Source organism: Motacilla alba, chromosome 8, assembly GCF_015832195.1.
Source record: "Motacilla alba alba isolate MOTALB_02 chromosome 8, Motacilla_alba_V1.0_pri, whole genome shotgun sequence".
Classification (NCBI taxonomy): Eukaryota; Metazoa; Chordata; class Aves; order Passeriformes; family Motacillidae; genus Motacilla; species Motacilla alba.
Window position 1 is genome coordinate 27,070,656 of NC_052023.1, and position 23,388 is coordinate 27,094,043.

Below are 23,388 nucleotides of genomic sequence, written 5' to 3' on the forward strand. Positions count from 1 at the left end.
CTGAGGAAAAGTCATATCCACCTGCAGGAAATGTTGCAGGGGGAAACAGATGCATCTTGGTGATAGGAGATGGGAAGGGGATGTTAGGTCATTAATTACTTAGCCTTGCATAAACAAAACTTAATATTTTGAAAAGTCTCTAATTTAAAGGGAAGGAAAAATCTTTCATCTTCTGTGCTATTTAACTACGTGTCAAGTTGGGTCAATTAGAAAACTTCTGTGTTCATTCCTGCTTTTCATATTGATTAGTCCTCCATGAACTGTTCCAGTGCACTGAGCATTGGGCTAGTTTTAAATGGGAAAAGAGTTAAGGGGAGCTAGACTGCTAAATCCAGGGTCCCTGACCCTCTGTATTCCTTCTGGTTTCTATAGGGAGGATGCAGGGGGCAATTTCATTTACTTTCCTACAGGTTAAAGCTTATTTGATGGCTGGTTGTTGGGGACTTTAACTGGGATCTTTTCAGAAGTGGTATTTGCTTAGCCTGCCGATTTTTCTCAATTAAAAGAGAGGACTTGGTTGAAACTAAGTGTGGTGAATAAATGTTCAGGGTTTATAATGGATTTTGGTGGTTGTGTGGCATTTTGGTTTTGTTTTTTTTCATCTTTTAACTCTCTTCTTTCCCCTTTTCCCCTCCATGTCTTGGTAAAAAATGAGAAGCTGGTAAGTTTGTTTGGTCCAAAACTAATTTAGAAAGGAGCAGTTCACCCTTTTTTTACAATATAAGCTATGAACTCAAATTTTACACTTTGTAGTGCCTTTACTCAAGCACTAGCCAGCTTCCAGAGAGCAAGCAAACATTAAACATTAATTTGTAACATCAGAGCCAGGTTCTCCTTCTTCCAGCTGCTTGGCAATGGTGCACTCGGGGTTTTCTGTGGTATTGCTTTTTTACTTTTTTAATTGGCTGGTAGTATTTATTAAACAACATACTCTGAGAAATTGCTGAAAATCCTTGCAGTGGATCTGGGTAGTTTTTTTTCTGGAGGGCTGAATGGTGGAGAGTAGAATTCCCACACAGGAGGCCCTTGGCAAAGATTTGTCTTCATATGCTCAGTGCAAATGTAAGGCTGCTTGTGTATATTTTCTATGAAATGTTGTAAAGTTAAGAAAGATTGTTTTCCCAATACAATCTTAAAGCTGAAATACAGATACATTCCAACATAGCAAATCTGCATTTTGTGCATAAATTACTTAAATATCTAGCAGTAGTGAAATATAATGCTGTTAAACATGTCAAATGTGGTGATTAAGTGACTGGATTGTTAGGAAGAAAATAGTAATTTTCTGAGAAGCTAAATGAATGATTTGGCACAATGAGCTGCAAACACTACCCAAAAAAAAAAGAAAGAAGAAAACTGAGAAAAATTTGCTGGTGGAGGATCACGTTTGTAGGCAGTTGATATTAAAAACAAGAGTGAAAATATTTCAGATTTCCTCAACTTAATTGACAAACTCATTTCTTCCCCTGACATTATTTTACCTGCTGACAGCTGCGTGGGTGGCTCAGTATGGCTGGGGATCTCACATCACTAATGCAGTGGCAGTCACTGCTGTAAGCTGATTTCTTTGTGATACTGAGACTGTGAAATGCTTCCCAGGATGAGCTGCTGCTCTGGAAGGACTGGACTGGAGCCTGAGTAACTGGACTGGGGATCAAGGAGCAAATTCTTCCTTCTGGATTACTCACTGCATGTTCTGTGGACACAAGAAATGCTGGAGCCACTTGAGACAAATTTTAACTCAGTGGCACTGAATTAGTGTAGACAAAGGGGTTTTTTGAACATCATCATTGCTGCTGCTGATGGGTTTAAGGAAGGGAGAGATCAGTTTGACTTGCAGCCCAGCCTAAAATTTTCGAGTCAGCTGTTTTAAAGAATTGTCTTATTGGTAGACTAAGCAAACTTGTCTATCAGTGTTTTTATGTGAATAAACATGTAAACCGTGTCTGCCTTTTTAGAAGCACTTTGAGAAAGACCCTTTTACCCTCTCTAGAGTACACTGTGAAACCTCAGCTAGGCCAAGGATAACGTTCCTTTGATCATGAAATGTGTTCTTCTGAGCAGTGGTAACATGAAATAAAAAGTGAAACCAGAAGTAAAAAAAAGTAAAAAGCCGTCTCAATATTATTCAAACTTAAACTAAGCTGTGACTTTGATGTTCTTGGGCTTCACGTAGAGTGCTTATTGAAGCCTTTCTCTGTATTGTTAGGTCTGTAGAGAGCTGTGGTCCAACCCTTGGCCACACCAATAAAAATAGTTTTGAGTAGCAGTTAACCCATAACTGGTTTTGCACGTTGCTTCGTGCTGTAACTTGAGACGTGGTTAATCTTTCTGTGTGTTCCCTGGCTGGAATGGGTGGTCTGTGTGAGTCAGTGATCAATGCAATGCCGGCTGTATTTGGAAGGGGATAGAGGGATCATTTTGTACAGTCAGGTGTCCACAGGATGGTGGTGGAAAAGAGGGAGAATCCCGGTGATCATCTCTGTCCTCATGCAGAGACCGCTGTCTTGCCTGAAGTTCTGTCCTGTCCAAAGTGGTGTTGTGCTAAATCCCTGCCTTGGTGCTGCTGGGGTTGTATTATCTGAGCTGAGTCATTCCTCAGGGGTACCAAGTGCTCTGATAGGACAGGTATGTGCTCTCCAAGGGCTCTTTCAAGAGCCTGGTCTGTGTGGGTGCCCAGCCTGGCAGAGATCAGCAGGAGTTACAAAGCACACTAGAAATCCAGAGCAAGCAACCCCAGGAGGGCTTCAGCTCCTGCGCCGTCTGCATTTTCTGTCCTCTCCTGCCCTTCTGTGCTCCCAGCCCAAAAGGAGATGTCAATGTGTTAGTGGAAACTTATGCAAACACATCTTGCAGAGCTGACCAGAAACCTGCCTCACATTCTCAGCTTTCCCTGCTGATTATGGCTTGTGCCACTGGAGCCAACCACATCATCATCCGTCAGATTTATTCGTGCTCCTGACCTTCCACAGAGCCTGCTTTACCAGCCTGCCTAATTCAAAGCATTTGGCCAAAGCACTGCTGCCACATGAGCAGCAGAAAGGAGAAGGAGGACCCGTTGCTGGAAGGGGTGGGGGACCCAGAAATGGTAGACCCAAAAAACCTCTCCAGTTCTCAGTGCTTCTGGTTTTGCCTCAGTCTTGAAAACATGGACACCCGTGGCCTCTGGGTGAGGAGGGGAACAGCCACCAGCAATAGATGAGGATCAAGTCAGGAGTTACTTTAAAGAGCCTGTGTGAGTCCATGGGGCCAGATGGGCTGCAGCCAAAGGTGATCAGCAACCCCTGGGATCAAGAAGCAGAAGACAAAAGCCAGCTAACTATTTTCTGGTGAAGTCTGTGTCTCATTTTCACAGGAGTGTCAGTATTTCTGTGCTCGCTGCTTGTACCTCTTTGAAACTTCATTGCTCTGGATGGAAATTGTAGTAGAGGTGTGGTATGGGTACATTTTGTCATTCCAGGCTTATGTTCTGAGTAGCGTGATGTTGACAAAGCACAAGAGGCAGCATCATTATTTGATGCAGAAATTGCATTGCAGTGTCCAAGCTGTTTCTGTTTCTGCGGTTATTTGTTGTGACTTCTTAAACGTGGTCATTTTTAGATAGTTGCTTCTGTTGTTTATGATTGCAAAGTCCAACTTGCTACTGAGTAGAGAAATTGTTTTTTGATTTGAAGGCGGTTTTAGGGTAACTCCCTTTCTGTTCTAGGAAGCAGTGATACCCTTTCCCACATATCCACATAAGTAAGGAAGTTTTTGCATCTGCAGCTGTCAGGAATGTACTTTGGCTGATGAATGCAGCCTAGCTTAAAGGAGGGATCCCATGGTGGGTCAGTTAAGCTTTATTGGTCTGCCAGACCAGATTATCATTTTATTTAACCAGAGGAGTAGTTTTCATTGTTACTTTATTGCCAAGGGTGTGTCAGCATTTCCATTATAAACCCCCTATTTTCAGGGATTTGTGTAGACTTGAGATTTAAGTGTTCTGGTCTAAAACTTGGCAAGCGTGTTCTTCGTTCACCAGCGGATATTTTCTCTATGAGATTTTAGAACGGTCAGCTGTTTCTTAAATTGTAGTGAAGGCAAGGGGTTTTTTTCCTCTTGGTTAAGCAGATAGGGCTATTTTTTCCATCTCATTTATTGCAACTAGATTTATGAAAAATAATCTCCTATTCTGCTGTTTAAAAAGGGAAGAAAGGGGGAGGAGAAAAAGGAGTATCTTTCTGCTGCCCTGTTCTGTTTGCCATGCCTCAAACCCTTCCCTTTGGTCTGTGTTTGGTGAAGTCCCACCCACCCGTCTCTCCTCCTCTTTACTTATTTCCCTTCAGTGTATTTACACTCTCACTGCATTGAGTTGCAGGGTTTGTTCTCCTTCCTCCATTCCTCCTCTTTGCTTTCCTGTCTCGTGCTTCCAGCACTCAATTCTGATAATTCTGCCTGTATTACCTTTCTCTAAAAGGCAGCTCTGAGGTACTCTAAAGTGATACAACATACCTGTGGAAAATAGAAACTTTATACTTAACTGTATATATTAATATGCTTTGCTACTTAACTGAAGAACACGTGCATGACTCTTAGTTGAGCACTGCAATTTTTCGTTGCTTTTCTGAGACGTTGCTGCGTCTCTAAAGCAAAGTACTTTTGCATTCCTTTTTTTTTTTTAACCAAATCTTTAATGTAGACTGAAAAAAGCGAAGTGTGATTGGTACAGAACAGCACTGTGGGTTTTCATTGCTGGGCCCTTTTAGTCATTTCCTGAGAGCTTGGTGGAGAAATGTGACAGCCCAGGAAGCGATAGCAAGCTCAGCAAGACTTTGTGTGCTCTTAGAAGTTGGTGTGCTACGGGTAAAGGCACGTCCTTCTTGTGGAGATGTAGGAATACCTGCTTCTGGGATTGGTCCTCAAGGTCTTCAGGAAGAGCCTCTGCTGTTTTGCAGTTCACAGCCATGAACAAAGTAACTGGGGATGTAAAATGCTGAGTGAGGAACTACAGCTACGTGACTACCAAGCAACGAGGAATGTAAGTGAAGCGCCGGAATCCAAAGGGTGGAAAATGAGTGCTTTCAAAAAGCATCCTAGTCTTTCTCCCAGGACCTTCAGAAGATCTTTGTCAGAACAAGATGCTGTCACAGCTGCCTTGAAGGACTACCACTGGTACCACCGAATGAAAAGCAAGAAGTTGAATAAACAGATGAGTTTTGACTCAGAGAAACCTCTCGGAGCGTGCAGGCAGCAAACGCATCCTTGGCCTCCCTGGAGGGCGAGCAGAAGAGCGGGCTCCTCCAGTTTGAAAGGGGAATGCGGTGACCCAAGTCTTGGTAAAAGTTCTGCGAGCGTGGATGCTACCAGTGCTGACGATCTCCAGGAAGACCCACCTGAGCCCCTCTTCCCGACAAGGAGCAGGCCGTTGCGGGTTCCCTTCAGCCGCTCGCTGTCCGAGCCCGTGCCGCGCGCCGGGAGCGGGAGCGTGCGGCCGTCCCTGCCAGCCGTGCGCTCGCTGGACGCCGAGCCCCAGGGCTACTTCATCCAGAGCATCTTCTCCTCTCTCTCAAGTGGCTTTGCAAAGATCATGAGTCGCAAAGGGGAGCCCCTCAGTGAGTCCATAGCTGAAGGGAAGACAGAGGACAATGAAATTGTTTTGAGTACAGGTAATGAGCTCGCTTTTGTTGTGTTCTGTTTGTGTAACAGGTGAGTGTAGCAAGACACACCATAGTTGATTAAACTTTGTAACTTGTCTTTATTGACGTGACAGTGATGCTCTGATGTTCTATCTTGACTTTGAAAAAGCAACTGAAAAAAAGGTCCTTTCCTGATAAGGAAGTGGTATGAGATGTTTCGGTGTGTGCTTTAAAACTTGGAGGTCCCTTTAAAACAAGCATCACCTGGTGGTAGCAGTAGCATTTCCTTCTCAAGTGTGTGGTATATGCAGCCCTGCAGGCACAGTATCCTCTGTGGTGGTGTGCTGCCCTGATTGAGATATCAAGCCTGCTTCTGTCAGTGAAGTACCAGGGAGAGCGAGAAATTGAGCTGTCTTGTAAAGAGAGTTCCAGACAGTGGAATGGATCTAGTTCCTCATACCAGATCCTCCATTTCATAATCAAGCAGCTGGATTGGTGTCTGCTCTCTGGTAGATGCCAAGGACAGGCGTGTTGCAAGGGTTTGGCCAGCTGGGATTGAGGTCAGCAAGATGCCAGTCTGAGATTTCATTTAAATCTACCCTGCTGATAACACTCTTAAGGCAGGGTGGGGAAAAAAAAGTGGGGGAAAAGAGGATAAGCGTGCCTTTCTTCTCAGGCTTTTCTGAAACTTTCTAGTGGGCTACCCAGCTTGAACCCGGTAACTGATGATGCCTGGAAAAAATCCACAAACTTTATTTTGGGCTTTATTACAAATTTAAACTTTCCTTCTCCCCAAAACCTCAGCATTTTCCAGAGTCTTCCAGATTATCATATTAAAAACCTAATAACATCTGGATACGGTTGAGGCTGCTGGACAAGTCATCAGCATTCCAAAAAATTCAGTAGCAGTAGTGAAAGAAGAATATACTGTGTCTGCAGGGGTGTTCAGTCTTTCAGTCACAGTGAAATGTCCCTGACAGCCTTCTATTTGCTATTGGAAGCTGTCACTTTGCTTTAAAGCAAAAACAAATGACAAAAACCGAGAAATAACTAAGAAGGCCTGTATCTGTTCAAGCCTATTTATTTACAGCCACTGATTCATTTCTCCAAGACCTTTTACAATAGAAATTTGGCTTAATGATGCTTAATTAATTCTGTGGAACACATCAGGGGGTAAAAGAAAGTAACAGAACTAGTTTTCTTCTTTTTCTTTTCTGTTGAAGTCTTCTAATTAAGGAGTTAGTTGGGTTTTTTCTCTCATCTGTATTTATTCAGATTAGGAACAAAGGTTTCTACTACAGGTTCTCACTGTTGTTGAGACCTTCTGGGAAGGTATTCTATGTGGTATGAGCATTTGGATCAAAATGCCACAGGGTATGAAGGGCTGAGCATCCTTCTTTCCTCTGTTCAGGTGCTCTTTGATACCAAATGCTTCTCTCATAATTCACAAGTATTGCCAGTCTCTGTGTTATTGGGGTGCTTTGCTTGTTAGTAGTGTATGAAGTTAACAAAGGATAAGGATTATTTGTGAGAAGGCACCACTTGGTAAATACTTCACATCAGTTATGGGACAGTGACAGAGCCTTTTGGCTCTTTATTTGGGTGGGCCAAACCTCTGTCTGAGCCTGCCAAAACTGGTTTTGCAAAGGGAGTCACAATTCAGGAACTGAGAGAAAAACAATGAGTCTCTAGATTAAAAGTCAAACTCTCTCGAGGGAGGAAATTGTAGCCGAGGTGTTTGGAGAAATAAGTTTGATGAAGTCACCCATAAAATCACTTGCAACAGCCAGGTCCTGCTTGTGCCACTTCATAGGAAAACAGAGCTTTTGGTGGGATGGACAAATGCCTCCATGGGGTTTCTTTTCACCGTTTTCCATGACAAACATTCTATCTCTGATCCCTCAGGTGTATGGCAGCTTGTGTTGAACAGAATCAGTTCACCCTGTAAGAGGTGCAGCTGTGTGGGCTATACAGTCAGAGGACAACTAATTGCTCTCCACTGGTTTTATTTTTCCTTAAAGAAGTGCTGCCTGTGCCATAATTAGCTGGAGCTGCTGGGCAGAGGCTCCTGCCCTGTGCAAGACTGCAGGCTGAGAACTTGCTAAAACAGTGGTAAAACTTGTGAGCTCCTGGGGTTTAGAGCTGAGGTCTGAGGGAGGTGACTTGAAGATAAAAGGGGTGAAAGAAATGTCATCTGTTGTGTTCTTCAACCACAGTCTAGATGCTCAGAAGGGATCCAATCTTGTGTTCTTCCAAAAACCACACGAATTTAATTCAGTGGGGGTCACTGAATTGTCCACTTGCTGTTTTGGTGCTTGGATGGGCAGAGGGTGTCTTTCCATGCCTATAGTCTTGTTTACTGTTCAAGAAAAACTCCAAGAAAAGGGATGTTTTCCTCTCCTCAAGAAGCAGAAGTTGGTAATCCTCATGCAGCTGAGATCTGTGGTAAAAGTGCTCAGGCATTTAAACTAACCACAGGACGGTGAGAGACATGGGGTTTCTCCAAAGTATGCAAACAGCTTTACACTGAAAAGCTCGATCAAAAGTGCCCCAGGAAATGTCTGTTTGGACAGAAATTCTTGTCACAATGACTGAAACCCAAGAGACCTTTTCTGTGTTGTGAAATACACAGTGGGAGAGGCGCACTTTGGACTTGAACCAGGAGAACCCAGGGGTGCACGTTCCGTCTCTCTTCTGTCCACAAGGCCAAGTCCTCTACTTCCACAGCCTCGCTCAATTAAAAGTATTTCCACTTCCCTCTGAAATACTTGGAGATTATCAACTTTTTTAAAAGTTTGTCTTCCTTCTAATGCTTGCCTGGCGTCTTGTGTTTTGCTTCATCTCTGTGCCAGAAGGGCAGAATGGTTCCCTTCTTCAGGAAATGCTTAACTCCCAAAAGAGGACCAGTTGTTTTTATGGCAGCTTGAAGAGGGAAGTGGGATTTAAAAAGAAAAGAAAAAACAAGATCTGGGTAAATATTTTCCAGTTGGTCTCACAGTCTAGGAAGCATGTTCAGACACTGTTTCATTGCTTCTTGGCTGTGCAGATCCCTCCTGGATGGACTCCCTCATCCTCTTAGGCGATGAAAGGATGCTGAACCCCGGGAGAGCTGCGTCCTTTGGCTCTGCCCAGAGCCTTGGCTGGATGCAGAGCCTCCCCAAAGTGCATGGCAGGCTTTCTACATCCTACTGCAGCGTGGGTTTGGGGAGAAGGGCACAGATGGAGTGGACAGTCAGCAGGAATAGCAGAGCTCTTTCCTGGTGTGCTGCGTGGGTCTTCCCAGGAGCAGCCTGGGCCGGGTTTGGGTGTGAATGAAGTGCTTTTGGTGCATATCTGCTGATTTCTAACCACTGGCTGAGCCAGGCACTTGGAACCAGCATTTCCCCTGGCATATGCAAAGCCTGAAGGTAAAAGATCGTATATTCACTATATTATTATTATTATTATTATTTACTTAAGAAAGCTAAGAACATATTAATTTCTAGTGAATATGTTAGCTTGAGGAATGAGAAGTGTCGTTCTGATAAAGAAACAACTTTGTCAGAGAACGTTATTTATTGAGAACATACCATGATATGGGTAGAAAGAAGATGATAAGGAAGGAGCTATGCAGACAAAGCCTTGGAGCCAGGGTTGTGGGTGAGCAGCTGCACCTGTTCTTATTATTTCTGAGTAATACCAATGACCCTTTCACACTCTTGAGAATGGGTTTGTGAGAGAGTTCTCAGATAACATTTATTTCACTGTTGCTTATCTGGATCTCAGGGTGGTGTGTGTTTAATTGTAGACTGATGACAAAATAATCCTCCAGTAGAATGCCTCACCTATATCTTCCCTGGGTATCTCTGGTTTGGTTTGAGGGGGTGAGGGTAAACACTGGTTTCTTTTACTTAGTGTGTGTTTGGTTTTCACAGTCACTCTCTTGTTAATGTTTTTATAAAGACATTTCTTCAGAATTCCTTCCTTCTCTTTTGTCACCTGGATAAAGATATGTTTCTTTGGTCTTTTGATTTCAAGCTTTCATTCATTTTATAGAGGATTTTTTGCACCTTGAGTGAGAGAATATCTTATATCCTCACTTTTCCAGAATTGATTGGGGTTTCTTTTATAATTCACTGAAGTAATTTGAACTCTATGCCCTTTTTAAGATCTTTACACTGTAGATTTATTAAATTACATTTCATACATATTTCCATATAAACTTATCTAGAGATTTGTATTTTCCCATTTATAATTCGAAACCAAGGCAGTTCCCTGTTCAGTTTCTTTCAGCAATTCCCAAAATACAAAGCTGTTTCTTCCTGAGTAGGAATTTAGTATTTATTACTCATTGGAGCAGCTTTTCTGTATTCATGTTTTTAAAACCACTTGCTCATTTTAGAAGCCCTTCTACTGACTCATGTTCCTCCGCTCCCAAATCTCTCTTGCTCTTAAGTAGTTTATTTTTGGTGAGGTTTTTATTAGGGAAGTTTTACACAATTGAGCTTATTCAAGTGTTCCTTTAAGTGCTGTGCAAATGCCTTGTGCTATGAAACCTGATGTTGTTGTGGAAAGGTGTAGTCTTAATGTTCAAACTTCTTCATCTTTAATTATTAGAGCAGATTCAAGAGAGCTGCTTGTACAAAATCCCTCATTGTATTAAACTGTATTTTTGGTGTAGTTATAAATATGAAAATAATTGTGTAGTTATAAATACAAAAATAACACATTACTGCCTGGTTTCTCTCTGTTTTTTAATCTGTATTGTGGTCTCATGGCAGTAAATGTTGTGTTAACATGGAATATTTGAAATTATAGGGTCTGAGGATGCACAGGGAACATTTCTGGCATTTGACAGCTTTAAGTATCAATTAAACATCCCTCCCCACTACTTCCTTCTGCCTGGTTCATCCCAGGCATTGTAACGTTTAATGTGGGCTATAGGCTAATGCTATACAGCTGAATATTTATGAACACAACACAAGATAATTAGCTGTAACATCTGAAGCCAATAAAATTACGCTTATCTGATTTTAATTCCACTTAACGGACAGTGTCTCTATGCGAGTAGTTGCAGTCATTTCAATGTTGACCAGTGATTTTCATGTATTTAATCCCCAGACCACTTTGTCAGAATCCAAAAATTCACATTCAGTGGGATGAATGAGGATGTTTATGTTTGTAAGAGCTCTTTTCTGACTCGTGAAATCATGGCAGGTGACTGGCAGGGTGTTATGTTCTTTTTTTGCCATTTTTGTGGTCTGTGTCTGTGGGGCTGTTGGGATGCTGTACTTTGTGCTGCTTGTGCAGAGCAGTCTGACAGCTGGTGCATGCAGGAATATTATCTGTGATTACCTTGATCATGAGAAATTATTGCATGGGAATTATCTGAGGAGAGGGTAATCGTGTCCTGGAGTCGTCTTGTCTCCTGTGTTTTCTTAGCAGGGAGAGGGGGCTTTGAAGAGATGCAGCTTTCTTAGAGGCAGCCAAAGAGTGGAAGTGTGGAGATTAGGAGAAAGGGCTCCCGGTGAAGTAAAGCTCTGGGGTTTTGGTGGGAGAAGCTGTTCCTTTGATAACAGGCCAGACAGGGTCGAAAAGAGGTGGCTGGAGGAGGAAAAACAGCCTTTGCTTTCCAAAGGAGAAGCTGTGTCTGGAGCAGGCGGATTTGGAGTCTTTGACAAAGCTCTGTGCTCCAGCTGTGGAGCCTCCAGAAAGAGAAACTTGGGCTGTGAGACCCAACGGGGAAGGATGTCCTGGAGGGCAGCGGGAGATGCTCACGGCCCAGAGCTGTCTGTGGGATGTCAGCACCTGCCCCAAAGCCCAGACTGGTGCTTGCCAATCCCCTTCAGGGGTCAGCAAGCCCAGGCTTGGGAAGTGTGAAAGAAACTGTGTTAGACTCTTCTCAAAATTCTGCGTTCTTCTTAAAGACAGCCCTAAATCGCAGCTGCCGGAGGGTGCAGAAAAGGGAAGTGTACCCAGTGGTTCAGTTCCAGCTAAGCTTATTTGACACTGGAGATGGGAGCCTTAACTCTTCCTGACACACATACATTTGGGGCCTGCAGTGAGAGGGTAACTTCTGCAGTGGTAAAATTTTCTTCAGGCAAAGCTCCCTGGTTTGCATTTGCACAAAGGCTGCCCATAATGGAACTTGGCGCGAGATGAGAATTGCCTGCGTGCTTACAAAACGAGCGCTTCTGAGGCACATTGACCCCTTTTTTCCTTAAAATAACAAACCCAGAGGAAAGTATTTGGGTTTTAGGCCCTTGGTTTTTTTCCAAATAATGAATGGTGCAGATTTGCAGTGCTAACAGTATGTGATTTAGGACTCAAAGCAATGGCATTTTAGAAGTAAACATGTGCAAGATTATCTCTGTGCACTTATTTATCCCATTACTTTGCTATAGAGTTACTTGATTGCCTGCTTTAACTAATTAACTTGTATTATCATTTAGCCTTATGCTTTCTGTGGTGATACTTTCTCTGTGGTAGTTACTCAAGAGACTCTTTAGACTCCTTTGAAATAAATACTTCATAATCCTGTAAAACATCACTTGTTTAAAGGAAGCTGTTTATGTAAACAATGGGCTAATGTATGAAACTCTTGACATGTTAGCATCGAAACCAACTGTCTCTCCTTTCCTCTTTCTCTGAGGAAAGCTGAAGCTCGACATCTGCTCCTCTGTGGGCGAGAGAGCTTTTTACAAGTTACGGGACCGCTTGTTCAAATGAAGTTAAAAAATATTTCCTACAGAGAAGGTGATAGAAAAAAAAATTACCGAAATAGCTTCTGAAAGAAGCTCATGTTTTAGAGAGTAGGCATTCCCTGTCTTTGTGCCTTGTGGGGAATAAGCTGGTCATTTTAATCTGTGCATTTGGTATAGGAGATCTTTCTCAAAACATGGGAATTGAGTAAGGACATGTGGTGATAGGATATGAGGTTAAGGTTTTAAACTGAAAGAGGGTGGGCTTAGTTTCCATATTCAGAAGAGATTCTTCCCTGTGAGGGTGGTGAGGCTCTGGCACAGGGTGCCCAGAGAAGCTCTGGCTGCCCCATCCCTGGGAGCATCCATGGCTAGATCAGGGCTTGGAGCAACCTGGTCTAGTCAAAGGTGTCCCTGCCCATGGCAGGGGTGGAACAAAGTGATCTTTAAGGTCCCTTTCACTCCAAACCATTCTGGGGTTCTATGGTTCTATGAAAACCCACTTGTCTGGAAACTGCTGCAGAGAGGAGCCAGATGAGTGACAGTGATGTGTGAGAGCAGGAGTGAGCAAACCCACTGCTGCAGTCAAATGCATTTATTTGTGTCAGCTGTCACCACACATTGCTCTTGATGCTGTCTGTAGGTTTGAGACTTAGGGGATCAGAATTACATGGGTTTTTTTGCGGTTTGAATTCTAGTTCCTGAGATTTGTTAATTGTGCAAAGGTCTCTTATTGTTTTTGCCCTTCCTTGCCAAAGAGAAATCCCTCATTCTAAAAGGTGCAAGAAAGTACTCTGTCAAGTCCAATGGCAAGTTGTAAGCAGACCTGCTTACTCCTTTTATGTCTGACTTCAGCTGCTTTTGCATGTTTTACATATATAAATAAAACTTTTAAAACTATACAACTTTCTTTCCTGGGAGCTTTCCTGTATCCCTTATTCTGACTGCTCCCAAGTGAAATCTTCTGAGACTATCAGATATTTCTGTGATGATAGTATGGTCGGAGTTTCAGCTGCACCTCATCCTAAGATGAGTTGCTGTCGATTTTCTTCTACTTACACCTATGAATTTACAACCCATTTTCATGGAAAAAAGAACAGTAGCTCTTTTGATGTAGATACTCTTAAAACCAGTTTTCCTCTAGCAGTCATTTAGTGACACAGATGCTTTGGCAGGCAGGTTTGGCAGGTTTTGACAATGAACTACAAAAAATCTGCCAAACTCCAAACTCTTGCAGTGTGTCTCCATCTACCTTCTCTCTCCTAGTTCTGGCTGCACTTGTACACAAGAAGAGGCTTTGTTGGCAGCACAGATCCAGGCAGTGCCCCTGAGAGAACTGCCTGTGAAGGGAAGAAGGTGAACACGCAGATCCAAACAGCTCCCAGTTGCCTTCAGTTATCTCCACTCACGCAGTGCTTTTTTTAACATTACTGATGGGGTATTTTGGCTGTGTCCTGTATAAATAGCCTCTCTCTGTAACCACTTCCCCTGCCAGCTTTGTGAAGCAATGAATCCTTGCATGCCTGATGTACTGTGGTGCTGCTTTTGCAGGCTGGGCTGGCTGAGCGCGTGGTGCTCAGCAAGGGGAGGATTCTGGCTGCACTGTGGTTTATTTGTAGGTTTCCTGTCAGCCCTCCTGTAGCTGATAAAATGTGTGGTTCAAGCCACTGATGATAGCCTGTTCATTTATTGAGATAGTACTTAAATGATACTGAGACTTACTCTTACAGAAATTGGGATGAAGTTTTGAAAAGGAGTGGGGAAGGGATAAGTGTTCAGTCTTTTGTGGCAGAGACAAATCATTGTCTTGATTTTGGTTTTCATGATTTCCAACTGTGACTTCCACCCCCACTTGCATATGCAGCTGCCATGTGATAATTTGGCTTTTCTTTATGGTGAAACAGTGTTAGGGCTGACCTGTGTTGGTAAAAGCCTTTAAGTCCAGAAGAGCTGGTTGACAGCACAGGGCATCTAGGAGAGTCTTGGGTACCCTGGCAGGTGAGACCCTTGTGCCTTTGTTGGGTTGGGCATCAAGAGGTTTGTATATATTTTCTATATATATTTTTGTCTCTTTTACTGTTACTACATAATCTCAAGAAAATGTCTGGGGCAATCACCCTGATACAATCAGTCTGTGTGATTAATACTAAAGGAAAGAGCAAACCGACACGTGTCAGGAAAAGGTGGTGCAAAGATTTCTGCATCTTGGCCATGCAGAGATAAATGCTAAAAAATCCAAAATCAGGCTGGTACCCTCCTACACACTCAAGTGCTGCTGAGCACAGGCCAGTGCTGGGGTTCTGGGGCTGCTGTGGGGTCTGCTAATGCTGTTGTCCCCCTCCTCACACAGACATGTGGCTGCTTTAGCTGTGCTAACAAGGTTATTTTCAGCTGCTGGACGCACAGCAGCAGGGATGAGGCTGCCACAAAACCTGCCTGAGGAGCTCATTATAATGGCAGTTAGCTCCTGCTTGGATATGCTCTAAAAGGGGAAGACTTCTTTCCAGGAAATCTATTTTCCCTTCTTCATCGTGGAGTTTCTTTTGAGCTTTCTGTGAATGCTTCATGCCTATAAAGAGAAGTGGAGGCCCTTAAATATAATTGTAAAATACATTGTTATTTTTTTCTGGAGGGAATTATATGCGTAGAGCAGGAGTTTTGAGTTACTTTGACAAAAGACATGAATGGCTCAAATGTACTAATTGAAAAATTTCTGTTTGCACAGGAACCAAAGCAATTTATTGGGTGCATATGTAGCATCTTGTAGAGCCAGCAGCCACCAAATGCAGGAGCCTGGCTGTGCTGTGCAGCATATGTACCCAGACTTCTGACACCTTCCTACTGTTACTGTGGAAACTATCATTTCCAACGCAGCCCTGAAACAGGGGGATTTTATCTGCAAAAGGGGACAAGGTCTGCAGCTGAGAGGGAAATACTCCTCTGCAGTGTGAAGCCAGCTGGGGCACTAGCTGTGCTGGATTTGCATGGTTGTGCTTGATGTGGAATTGCATGTTCAAATGGATGTTGGTGTGCTCATTGTAATTTTAATGGTAAAAATCCAGGTGGGGGTGTTGTAAATGCAAGGAGACATATGGACCTAAGGAGACCTATCCTGAGAAGTGGAAACTAGGGAATGCAAGGGAAAGAAAAAACATCCTTAGAGAGTCAGGCATTTCTGAATTATCAGGTATGCAGAAGGGAAAAAGTGACAGCAGAGAGGCTCATCAGACTCCCTCCCTGCCCCCAACAGGCCCAGCCTGAATTAAAAACACATACAGCAGTCTCCACTCTGAATAACTTCTGCATGGCTATATCATTTCAAAGAGAAATGCTTTCAGGGTGATGATAGGTTTTGTCTACATCTGTAATGTCTCATTTGTCTTTGGATACCCAACAGCCTTCGCTTTGTTTATTCAGAGCTAAGCAAACATGAAGCTGAATGTACTTTCCAATGATCAATGTAAATCAACGTGAAAAATGGAAATCATTATAAAACATACACACTCATATATATTTAGTGAGGTTTGCTAGATTGATTGCTCCTAAACCTAGAGCTTGGCTGCTCTTACGTGCAGAGAATTCACAAAGAGACAGCCATAGCCCAGGGACAGTGAAGTGTGGTCACTGATGGATAAAATAAAATTCATGTCTGTTTGCATTTTAATGGATTTTAATCACATGAGAGTTTGGGGGAAAAAATAGATTTTTTTTTCTCTTTTCATCATCGTGTCTGATTGCTTCAGGGCTAACAAAAGTGGTCCCAGGTACTGAGATACCATTTTCAGTTCCTGTGCTCTTGTTAAAAAAGGCTTTTGCAAAGACAAGGGATGTGCACAACCATCATTAGTGACTGAGAGCAGGACAAATAGTACCAGACTGTAGATGTGGCAAGGAAAGCAGAGCGGGAAGTTTTTGGCCATGTAGTGAGGGGGAAATGAGCAAGATGCCATGGATGGTTTTTATCACCAGAGATTTACAAAAATACGCTTGACATCCATCAGGGGTTGGGGGGTAGGGTACCATCCAGCTCTAACCATGTGGAAGCAGCACCATCTGTCTCTGGCAAAGTTAAACTCTTGAAGAAAGGGAGTTGCTCCTTAGTCTTTCACTCTTTGGGGCTGCCTCTCATCTGTTTGCCATCCCTGCTCTCTGTGACATGATCTTCATACGTATTTTAAACGTTCTTGCTTTGTGCTGCTGGCAGGGACCAGCTCTGCCCAGTTCACCCCTCCTTCCTGCTGGCCCTGCTGCTGCCTCATTCCTGCTTTGTCAGCTGCTTGTTTCCTCTGGAACTCCATTCCTCCAATTCCATACTGGGTGAGATTTATCCCTCAACCCCCAGAAATAATTTTTTGTTCAGGAGCACCATTGCTTAGGCACCTAAGCCAGGTATTTTGTGCTAATACTGTCCCAAAAAAAAAAAAAAAAAAAAAAAAAAAAAAAAAAAAAAAAGGAAAGAAGAAAAAAAGAGGAGCAGAGTTTGTGTAAAATGCCAAGCTGTTTTATGAAGGACACGAAATAGAGAAGCTCAAGCTTTTTGCCCCGGATTTTCTTTTGTTATGTCACTAAGTGGGATGTTTGTATCTGTTTATACTCTGATTTCTTGTGTGTTTTGAAATCTCATTGTACTCGGAGGTGGAAAGTTGGCTGCTTAAGTAAAGGCATGTTAAGGACAGCTCTCTACAGTAGCTGGAAGGAAATGCTTCTCAAAGGTATTGTCCAAGTTGGTTCTAGTTAATAGTCTCCTGGGTATGTGAACTTTCCTTGGCTTCTCCACCCATCTTCTGGCAGCAAACAGAATTCTTAGCATTTCAATTTAAAAATAAAATAATTAATAAAAATCTGTGCTGCCCTCCTAAATTGTTTCCCAATAGGAGTGAAATGTAATTCAGTAATAACTCATTAAATCACTTGTGTGGGTCGATTATTCCTGCTGGGGTGGGGATCCCCACAAAACAGCAACATAAAGCAAATCTCTTAAAAATACTATAATTATTGTGTTTCTATAAAAATTCCCCTCTCCTTTTCCCCTGGTCTGGTTGGGTTTACTGTTATGAGATGCAATTGCTCAGCAGGACTGCTAATTAGATGTTACCAGGCCTGTTTCTGCAAGGTTGTGACCTATAAATTTCTCTTTAGCATTGCTGTAAGACAGACATTTTCTCTCCACTGGTTATTATTTATCCTTGCTGAGTTCATGTGTTCTCCTTCTAGCATTTTGGAGAGGAGTCCCTTTCAGATAGAAGGGGGTTTGGATTTGCCCTGGGAGCTTTGTGCTGTCAGTTTGCAAAGCATACAGAAGGGAGGACATCTGGGGACAAGTGCATGTTTGTGCTTAGCCATTACATGTAAATATAAATTAAAATATGATTTAAAATATAAATTTTTTGGCATAAAAATGCATCTTGAAAATACAAATCAGCTAAAAAGGAGTGTAATGAAGAGCAAAAAGCTGGGCCTTCATGAGCTTTGTATTTTACAAGTTTTGAGGAACAGAGCAGGAGTGAGGAGGAAGAAAATGAGAAGGTGAGGGCTCAAGGGTAGTGAGTGTCTGGGGCAAGGATGTGGCCTTTATTTGTCACAGCCTAAGCTACTGGAAGGAGAAGGAAACATTAAGCAGAGGGAAAAGCCAGCTGAAGAATACCTGAAATACTGCATCCCTACCTCCAGATCCTTTTAATTAGGCAGCCCATCCTCAAAGGAGACATTAATCATGCTGCTTGGGGTTTGCCAAAAGCGTGGGGAGCCTGCTCCACCTGTTCAGGTGCTACCTCAGGAGCCTGGAGCTCAGCGTGGCAAAAATGTCCAAACCAAGCTGGCCTGCAGGAAACATCCTTCCCCTGGCACAGGGCTAGCTCAGCACTTGCAGTTCTCTGCCTGGCACTGTTACTTCTCCCTGTGATGCCTCTTTCTTTCACAGCTGGCTTCCCACAGCACAGAATCCCAAAGTGGTTGGGGTTGGATAGGATCTTAAAGATCCTCCAGTCCCAGCCCTCTGCCATGGGCAAGGACATCTTCCTCTAGACTGGATTGCTCCAAGCCCTGTCCAGCCTGGTTTTTGAAACTTCCACACAGCTTCTCCGGGCAATATCATGCAGAGTAAGCAAGAAGAAAGAAATCACTCACTATATTCTGAAATTTTGGAAGAAAACAAAGCTTGGTTTGCCCATCCTGATGCTGTGTGGTAATGAGGAGAGCAGAGCACTCTGAGTCAGGACGTTCCTGAGCCTTGATGCCAGCCTGCAGCTCAGTGTCCTGCTTTGACCATCTTGGTGGTGACCTCTTTATGCTGAACCAAAGGGGATTTTTCTCCCCAAGCTGCCTTCCCAGCTGCAATAGCCGGGTTAAATTACACAGGGAAACCAACCTCACATAACCTTTAACTGAAGGTTAAAGCGTAGAGCTGATGAAAGAGCTACTACAGGTCATTGCCATACTGCATTAAATGTGAGATTCAGGTTATTTGCCACAAGACATCTCTTTGCATAAATCTGAATACGGCTCAGGATCCCCATTGCACTTTTATAAGACCCAGTCTCCTTCCTCTAAAGTTTTGTGTCATTATCATTAGATGATAAAAAAAAAAAATCTCATCTTTTGAATGTTAGTGTTGATTTACTGAGATACAGGAAGGCTTTTCAGATGTTAATGAGGAAAATGGAACGAGGAGCGTTCTGGTGCTTTTGCTTTTAAGTAGGTCAAATCAACAAATTCATGTGTAATAACCTGGTGGTTCCAGGTTCTTCTGAAAACATTTTGAAGATGCCAGAAGGAAGCAGAGTGGGTCTGTCTAAATAGCAGGGGGAGTACTGCAGGGCTTCTTGTACATTATATTTGAATCCCTTGAGGGGGTCCCTTAGTCATTTGTTTTAAGTGGTTAAAACACAGAAGCTAACTTTAGCCTGTATGCCTGAATGACCTGCAAAATATGCAAAACCATGCACATTATTGCAGCAGATTTTAGTGTCCTGTGAGCTCTTCCTTTGACAAGGGAAATAAACTCAGCATCAGCAGTGCTCACAAGGTCTCTTTTTCCTTTTCCCTGTAGTCTGTTGTGGCAAGAAAAAACCCAAACCCAAAAGAAGCACCTAATAGCTTGTGTGTCTACCCAGAAACATTCAAGAAACATTCAGACTGAAAATAGCTTAAATTGTACATCAGCAACTGGCTGTGCAGTGGTGGCAGGGTGAGCAAGTGTTTAAAGCATCATGTCAGATCTTCATGGGGGATTTTTTTGTGTATTATTCTTCATTTTTACCTTATTCTTTCTTGTCATTAACACCACCACACACAGGGAGGGATGGTTTGAGATAACATAGGGTAGGTTTCGGAGCTGGGGAGTTCAGCAATCCTGCCATTGCTCTGAGAAATGAAGTTTATAGGGTGACATCAGTGACAATGAAAAGACCTGCTTTCTGGAAATAAAGCCAAAGGTGAAAGCTTCTAAAAGAGACAGCCCGCATGGTGTAGCTCCGGCTGCAAGGAAAGACAGCCTGATTGGTTTTCAGTTGTTCATCTGGAGCTTGTTGTGGGCACTATCTCATCACCTGCTCCCTTCCTGTGGCTCTTTCTTGTCTCTGCAGAAATGCTTCCCTACCTTTGCCCTTCCCGTACCTCCCTCCTTGACAGGAAACAGCACAAGGGTCCTGCTCTTCCGAAAGTGGTCTGTGACAGATGAATGTCATCTGGCTCATGCCTTCTTGGCAAGGGTTGGGGTAAAGCAGTCTGTGAACTTTGGTGTTGGTGCTTTTGCCCAGCTCTGTGCACTGCTTGTGCCACACATCTTTAATTTTGACCCTGAGTACACTGGTACCTTTTTGTGTGTGTGCACCAAAAATGTGTGCAGGAACTGAGCGGCTTTTGCTTTTAAATTGTTTTGTTGGGTTTTTTTTTTGCACAGCTGCCTTGGGCCAAGGTCTTTTTAAAGTTCAGGACATTTTTTTCTTTTGTCCTCTTCCTGCACTGCTGCAAAAAATAAAAGAGTGAAGAGGGAACAGCCCACTCTGGATGCCTGGTGCTGAAGAGGCTGTGAGATGGAGATTAGGGGCTGGTGAGAGCAAGCACTGCAGAGGACAGAGCAAGGTGAAGGGCATAGAGCTGGATAAGAAAAGGACCATGCATAAATTAGGAGGGAAAACTGCAGACTTTTTTTTCCTCCCACGAATAATTAACTTTTCTGCTATTCTCCACTTTCTGCTTTCTAAACCTCTCCCTTTGAAAGCCTCTCCTTGCTTTGGGGAGAAGTGTCACTTGAGAACCTTCTCAGAACTTGGCAGCTATGTAATAGGGGCATGTAATCTTTTATAATCCTCTCTACAGGTTTGTAATAACCATTTCTGTTTTGAGATTCCAAAGTGTTTTGTAGGCCAAGCGGGAATTTAACAGTGAGAGAAAAATGTACTTAATATTCAGGAGCAAAGATGAGTGGTCCTGGGCAGGGAACGAGACCTGAATAAGAAGGAAAGGAAACCTGCTCGAGTATTGAAGGAAGGGTCACAGCAATGGCTTCAAGCAACTGCGGGTTATTTGAAATCTTAGTTATCCTGGGAACCAAATTGGTTTTTTACAGGGACAGCAGCTTCTGTTGTGGTGATGTCATGAGATTTACGAGGCTGCACAATGAGCCTCTTGTTCGCGGGCGCGCAGGGAGGCCGGGCCGAGCGCAGGGCGCACCTGCGTGTTTTGTAAGGTCCCCACCTTGCCTGGCTCGTGATTTCTGGTTCCACTTGTTGAACCACCAAATGCACGGTGATTGCCTGATTGGAAGCTGCTGGCACTGATCCATCTGAGAAGGTGCTGATGTCTCCTGACAGGCGCATCTCGCACGCTGTGTCCCCTGAACCGGGCTGGGCGCAGCCCGGGAGGACGGGGACAGAGAGCGAGGCGCAGCCGAGGGAGACGAGGATCAGTTACCCTTGTAAGTTTAACATTTAGCAATCGGCTATGCAGCGAGTAAGAAGCTTAGAGGAGCTCAGTAGTGTTCAAGCTAATTGGTAGCTTTAAACTGCTATTAAGAGCTCCCACACCTTTTGCTCAAAGAAGCTGCTCAGTGACAGCAAGCTGGTGCAACTTTCTGCTTTCTAGTCAGAATTACCCTGTGAGCTTTATGCCTAATTTTGCCTCTGCCGTTAGCTCCTTAGCTCTCATTTTTTAGGACTTTGCAAGAAAGCTTGAGACTGTTGGCACACTCAGCATCTGCTCACTAAACTAGTCGTAAGGTTTTAAGACTTGCGGTTTCTTTTTTGGAACCGCTCCATAATTTTTCCTTTTGAAAATAAAATCTCGGTGAAACTGCTCGCATGGTTGTGGCCTAACTGAATTTGTGCCTCTCGAGCTTCTGCAGAGCCCTTGGGTACCAGGGAACACTGAGGCCTTTGAGGAAATGTCAGGGGCTGAGGGTGGCAAATGTGTGAGCACAGGCCTTGGGAACGGTTTGGGTTTGGAATTGTGTGAGTTACGGGGAGGTGAGAAGGGAAATCTTGGCTGATCTCTGCTGTAGTCTCAGCCCTGGTGTGAAAACTCCCGAGCTGTAGATAGGCACAGTGGTGACGTTGCAAGAACAGGGCAGATGTATGGACTTGGGCCCAGGGGAAGTTGGCAGAGCCGTGTGGGAGCTCAGCTGCAGGAGGGAGGCTGCTGTACCTTGCTCGCTGCCGGCTGACTCTTGCACAAACAAGTCAGATCTCTCCTAGGGAAGGAATTGAAGGGGTGGGAATGATGTCAGCCAGCGATCCCGTCCTGCTGGGAGATGCCAGGCTTGTTGAACAGTAGCATTCTGTATTTTGTCTCCTGCTGGTTGCAGAGGAGACAGCCCTTGGCTGCTAAGGCATTCACTCATCTGATGGTTTATTCCTCCCCACTTAAAAATTGCTCCTGACGTGTTTTCTTACTGCAGAAAATCCACAGGAAATTTAAAAATCTAGCTGGCAGCTCTGGTGGCGGACAAAATGTTGATTCTCACTCTTTGAGTTTTAAAGGTTAATCTTTCCTCCGTGGTGTCGAGGTGAGACTGCTGCATGTGAGAAATTCTGAGCAGCAAGGTGACCCTTCTCCCACCCCATCACAGATCTCAGCAAAGCTTCCCAGCAGCTGCTGGGGAACAGCTATGCCTTTGACTGAGGGCAGAAGAGACACGCAATGCTCATCCAGAGGAAGGGAAAATCCTTCAAACCTCACCTGTAAGCAGTGAACAGCAGACACCTTCACACTTCTCATCTCTATAAATTTTAAAAGATGCCTTCTCCCAGAGTTGGCATACTGATAGTAGGGAAATGGAAGCTCACACAACAAGCACGAAAATTGCCAGTGTCACATTTCTTTGAGGATATAGGACATGAAAACTGCACCTGACTGAACAGTTTTTAATTTAATCTCTCTGTGCTCATGAGATTCTTCATTGGGAGAGTGGAAAACCAGTCTTAAGACTGTGTCTGATCACTGCCACTCAATAAAAGAGCAGTGGAAAGGTAATAGGTTAGATTGGCAAGATTGGCCTATACTAGAAAAATTAAAGATCTTGTGAAGAACGTGTATTACAGTGCCAAATACATTGGAATCTGAGAAAGTCATGGCACTGGTCATGGCTTCTGCCAGCTTCTAAAATACTGTTTTCACCTACTTAAACCTTTTATGACTTTATTCTGTGCAGAATGGATTTTCCAGGTAGTGTTTTGGCTGTAAGCGGTTGGCGTGAGAGCTTCTGAGATCTCTGAAACCTGATGGTTTGACTAAGCCTTCTCTACCTCCTACCCAGGATATTAGATTTCCACCTAAGAATTTGGTTATCATTGCCTGCAGCTGCTGGAGGAGAGCAACTGGGTTCAGCTGAATTGAGGGCTGGTCATTGCATGGGGACTGAACTTTGTTGAGCGTGGCTATGATATGTAACGGGAAGAATTCACACCAGATACTTACCTCTGTAATAACATCCTACATGAATGGCATGCCCCTCATCCCAAAGGATCTGCTCACACTTTCTACGCTTAAAATGCCACCTGCTGCACCAGGGATCTGTTGCTGACCACGAAAATGTAGGCACCTCTTAGCTGAAATGGAGCTGTGCCACAGAGTGATTTAGAGGGCCAAGTGAGCGC

The 23,388-nt window shown here is 43.6% G+C and overlaps 1 protein-coding gene across 10 annotated transcripts in view; it reads left to right on the top strand.

Moving 5' to 3' along the window:
* RASAL2 (RAS protein activator like 2) overlaps positions 1-23,388 on the top strand; it is a 164,279-nt gene that overhangs the window by 53,215 nt on the left and 87,676 nt on the right. For 6 of the 10 annotated variants that reach the window (XM_038144987.1, XM_038144988.1, XM_038144989.1 and 3 more), the window contains exon 1: positions 3,047-5,645. The exons of the other annotated variants lie outside the window; for them this stretch is intronic. In XM_038144987.1, the coding sequence (XP_038000915.1) occupies positions 4,970-5,645 (676 nt within the window). In that variant the 5' untranslated portion in view covers positions 3,047-4,969. Of the gene's footprint in view, positions 1-3,046; positions 5,646-23,388 lie in introns of those variants that run through there. 10 annotated transcript variants of the gene reach the window in all.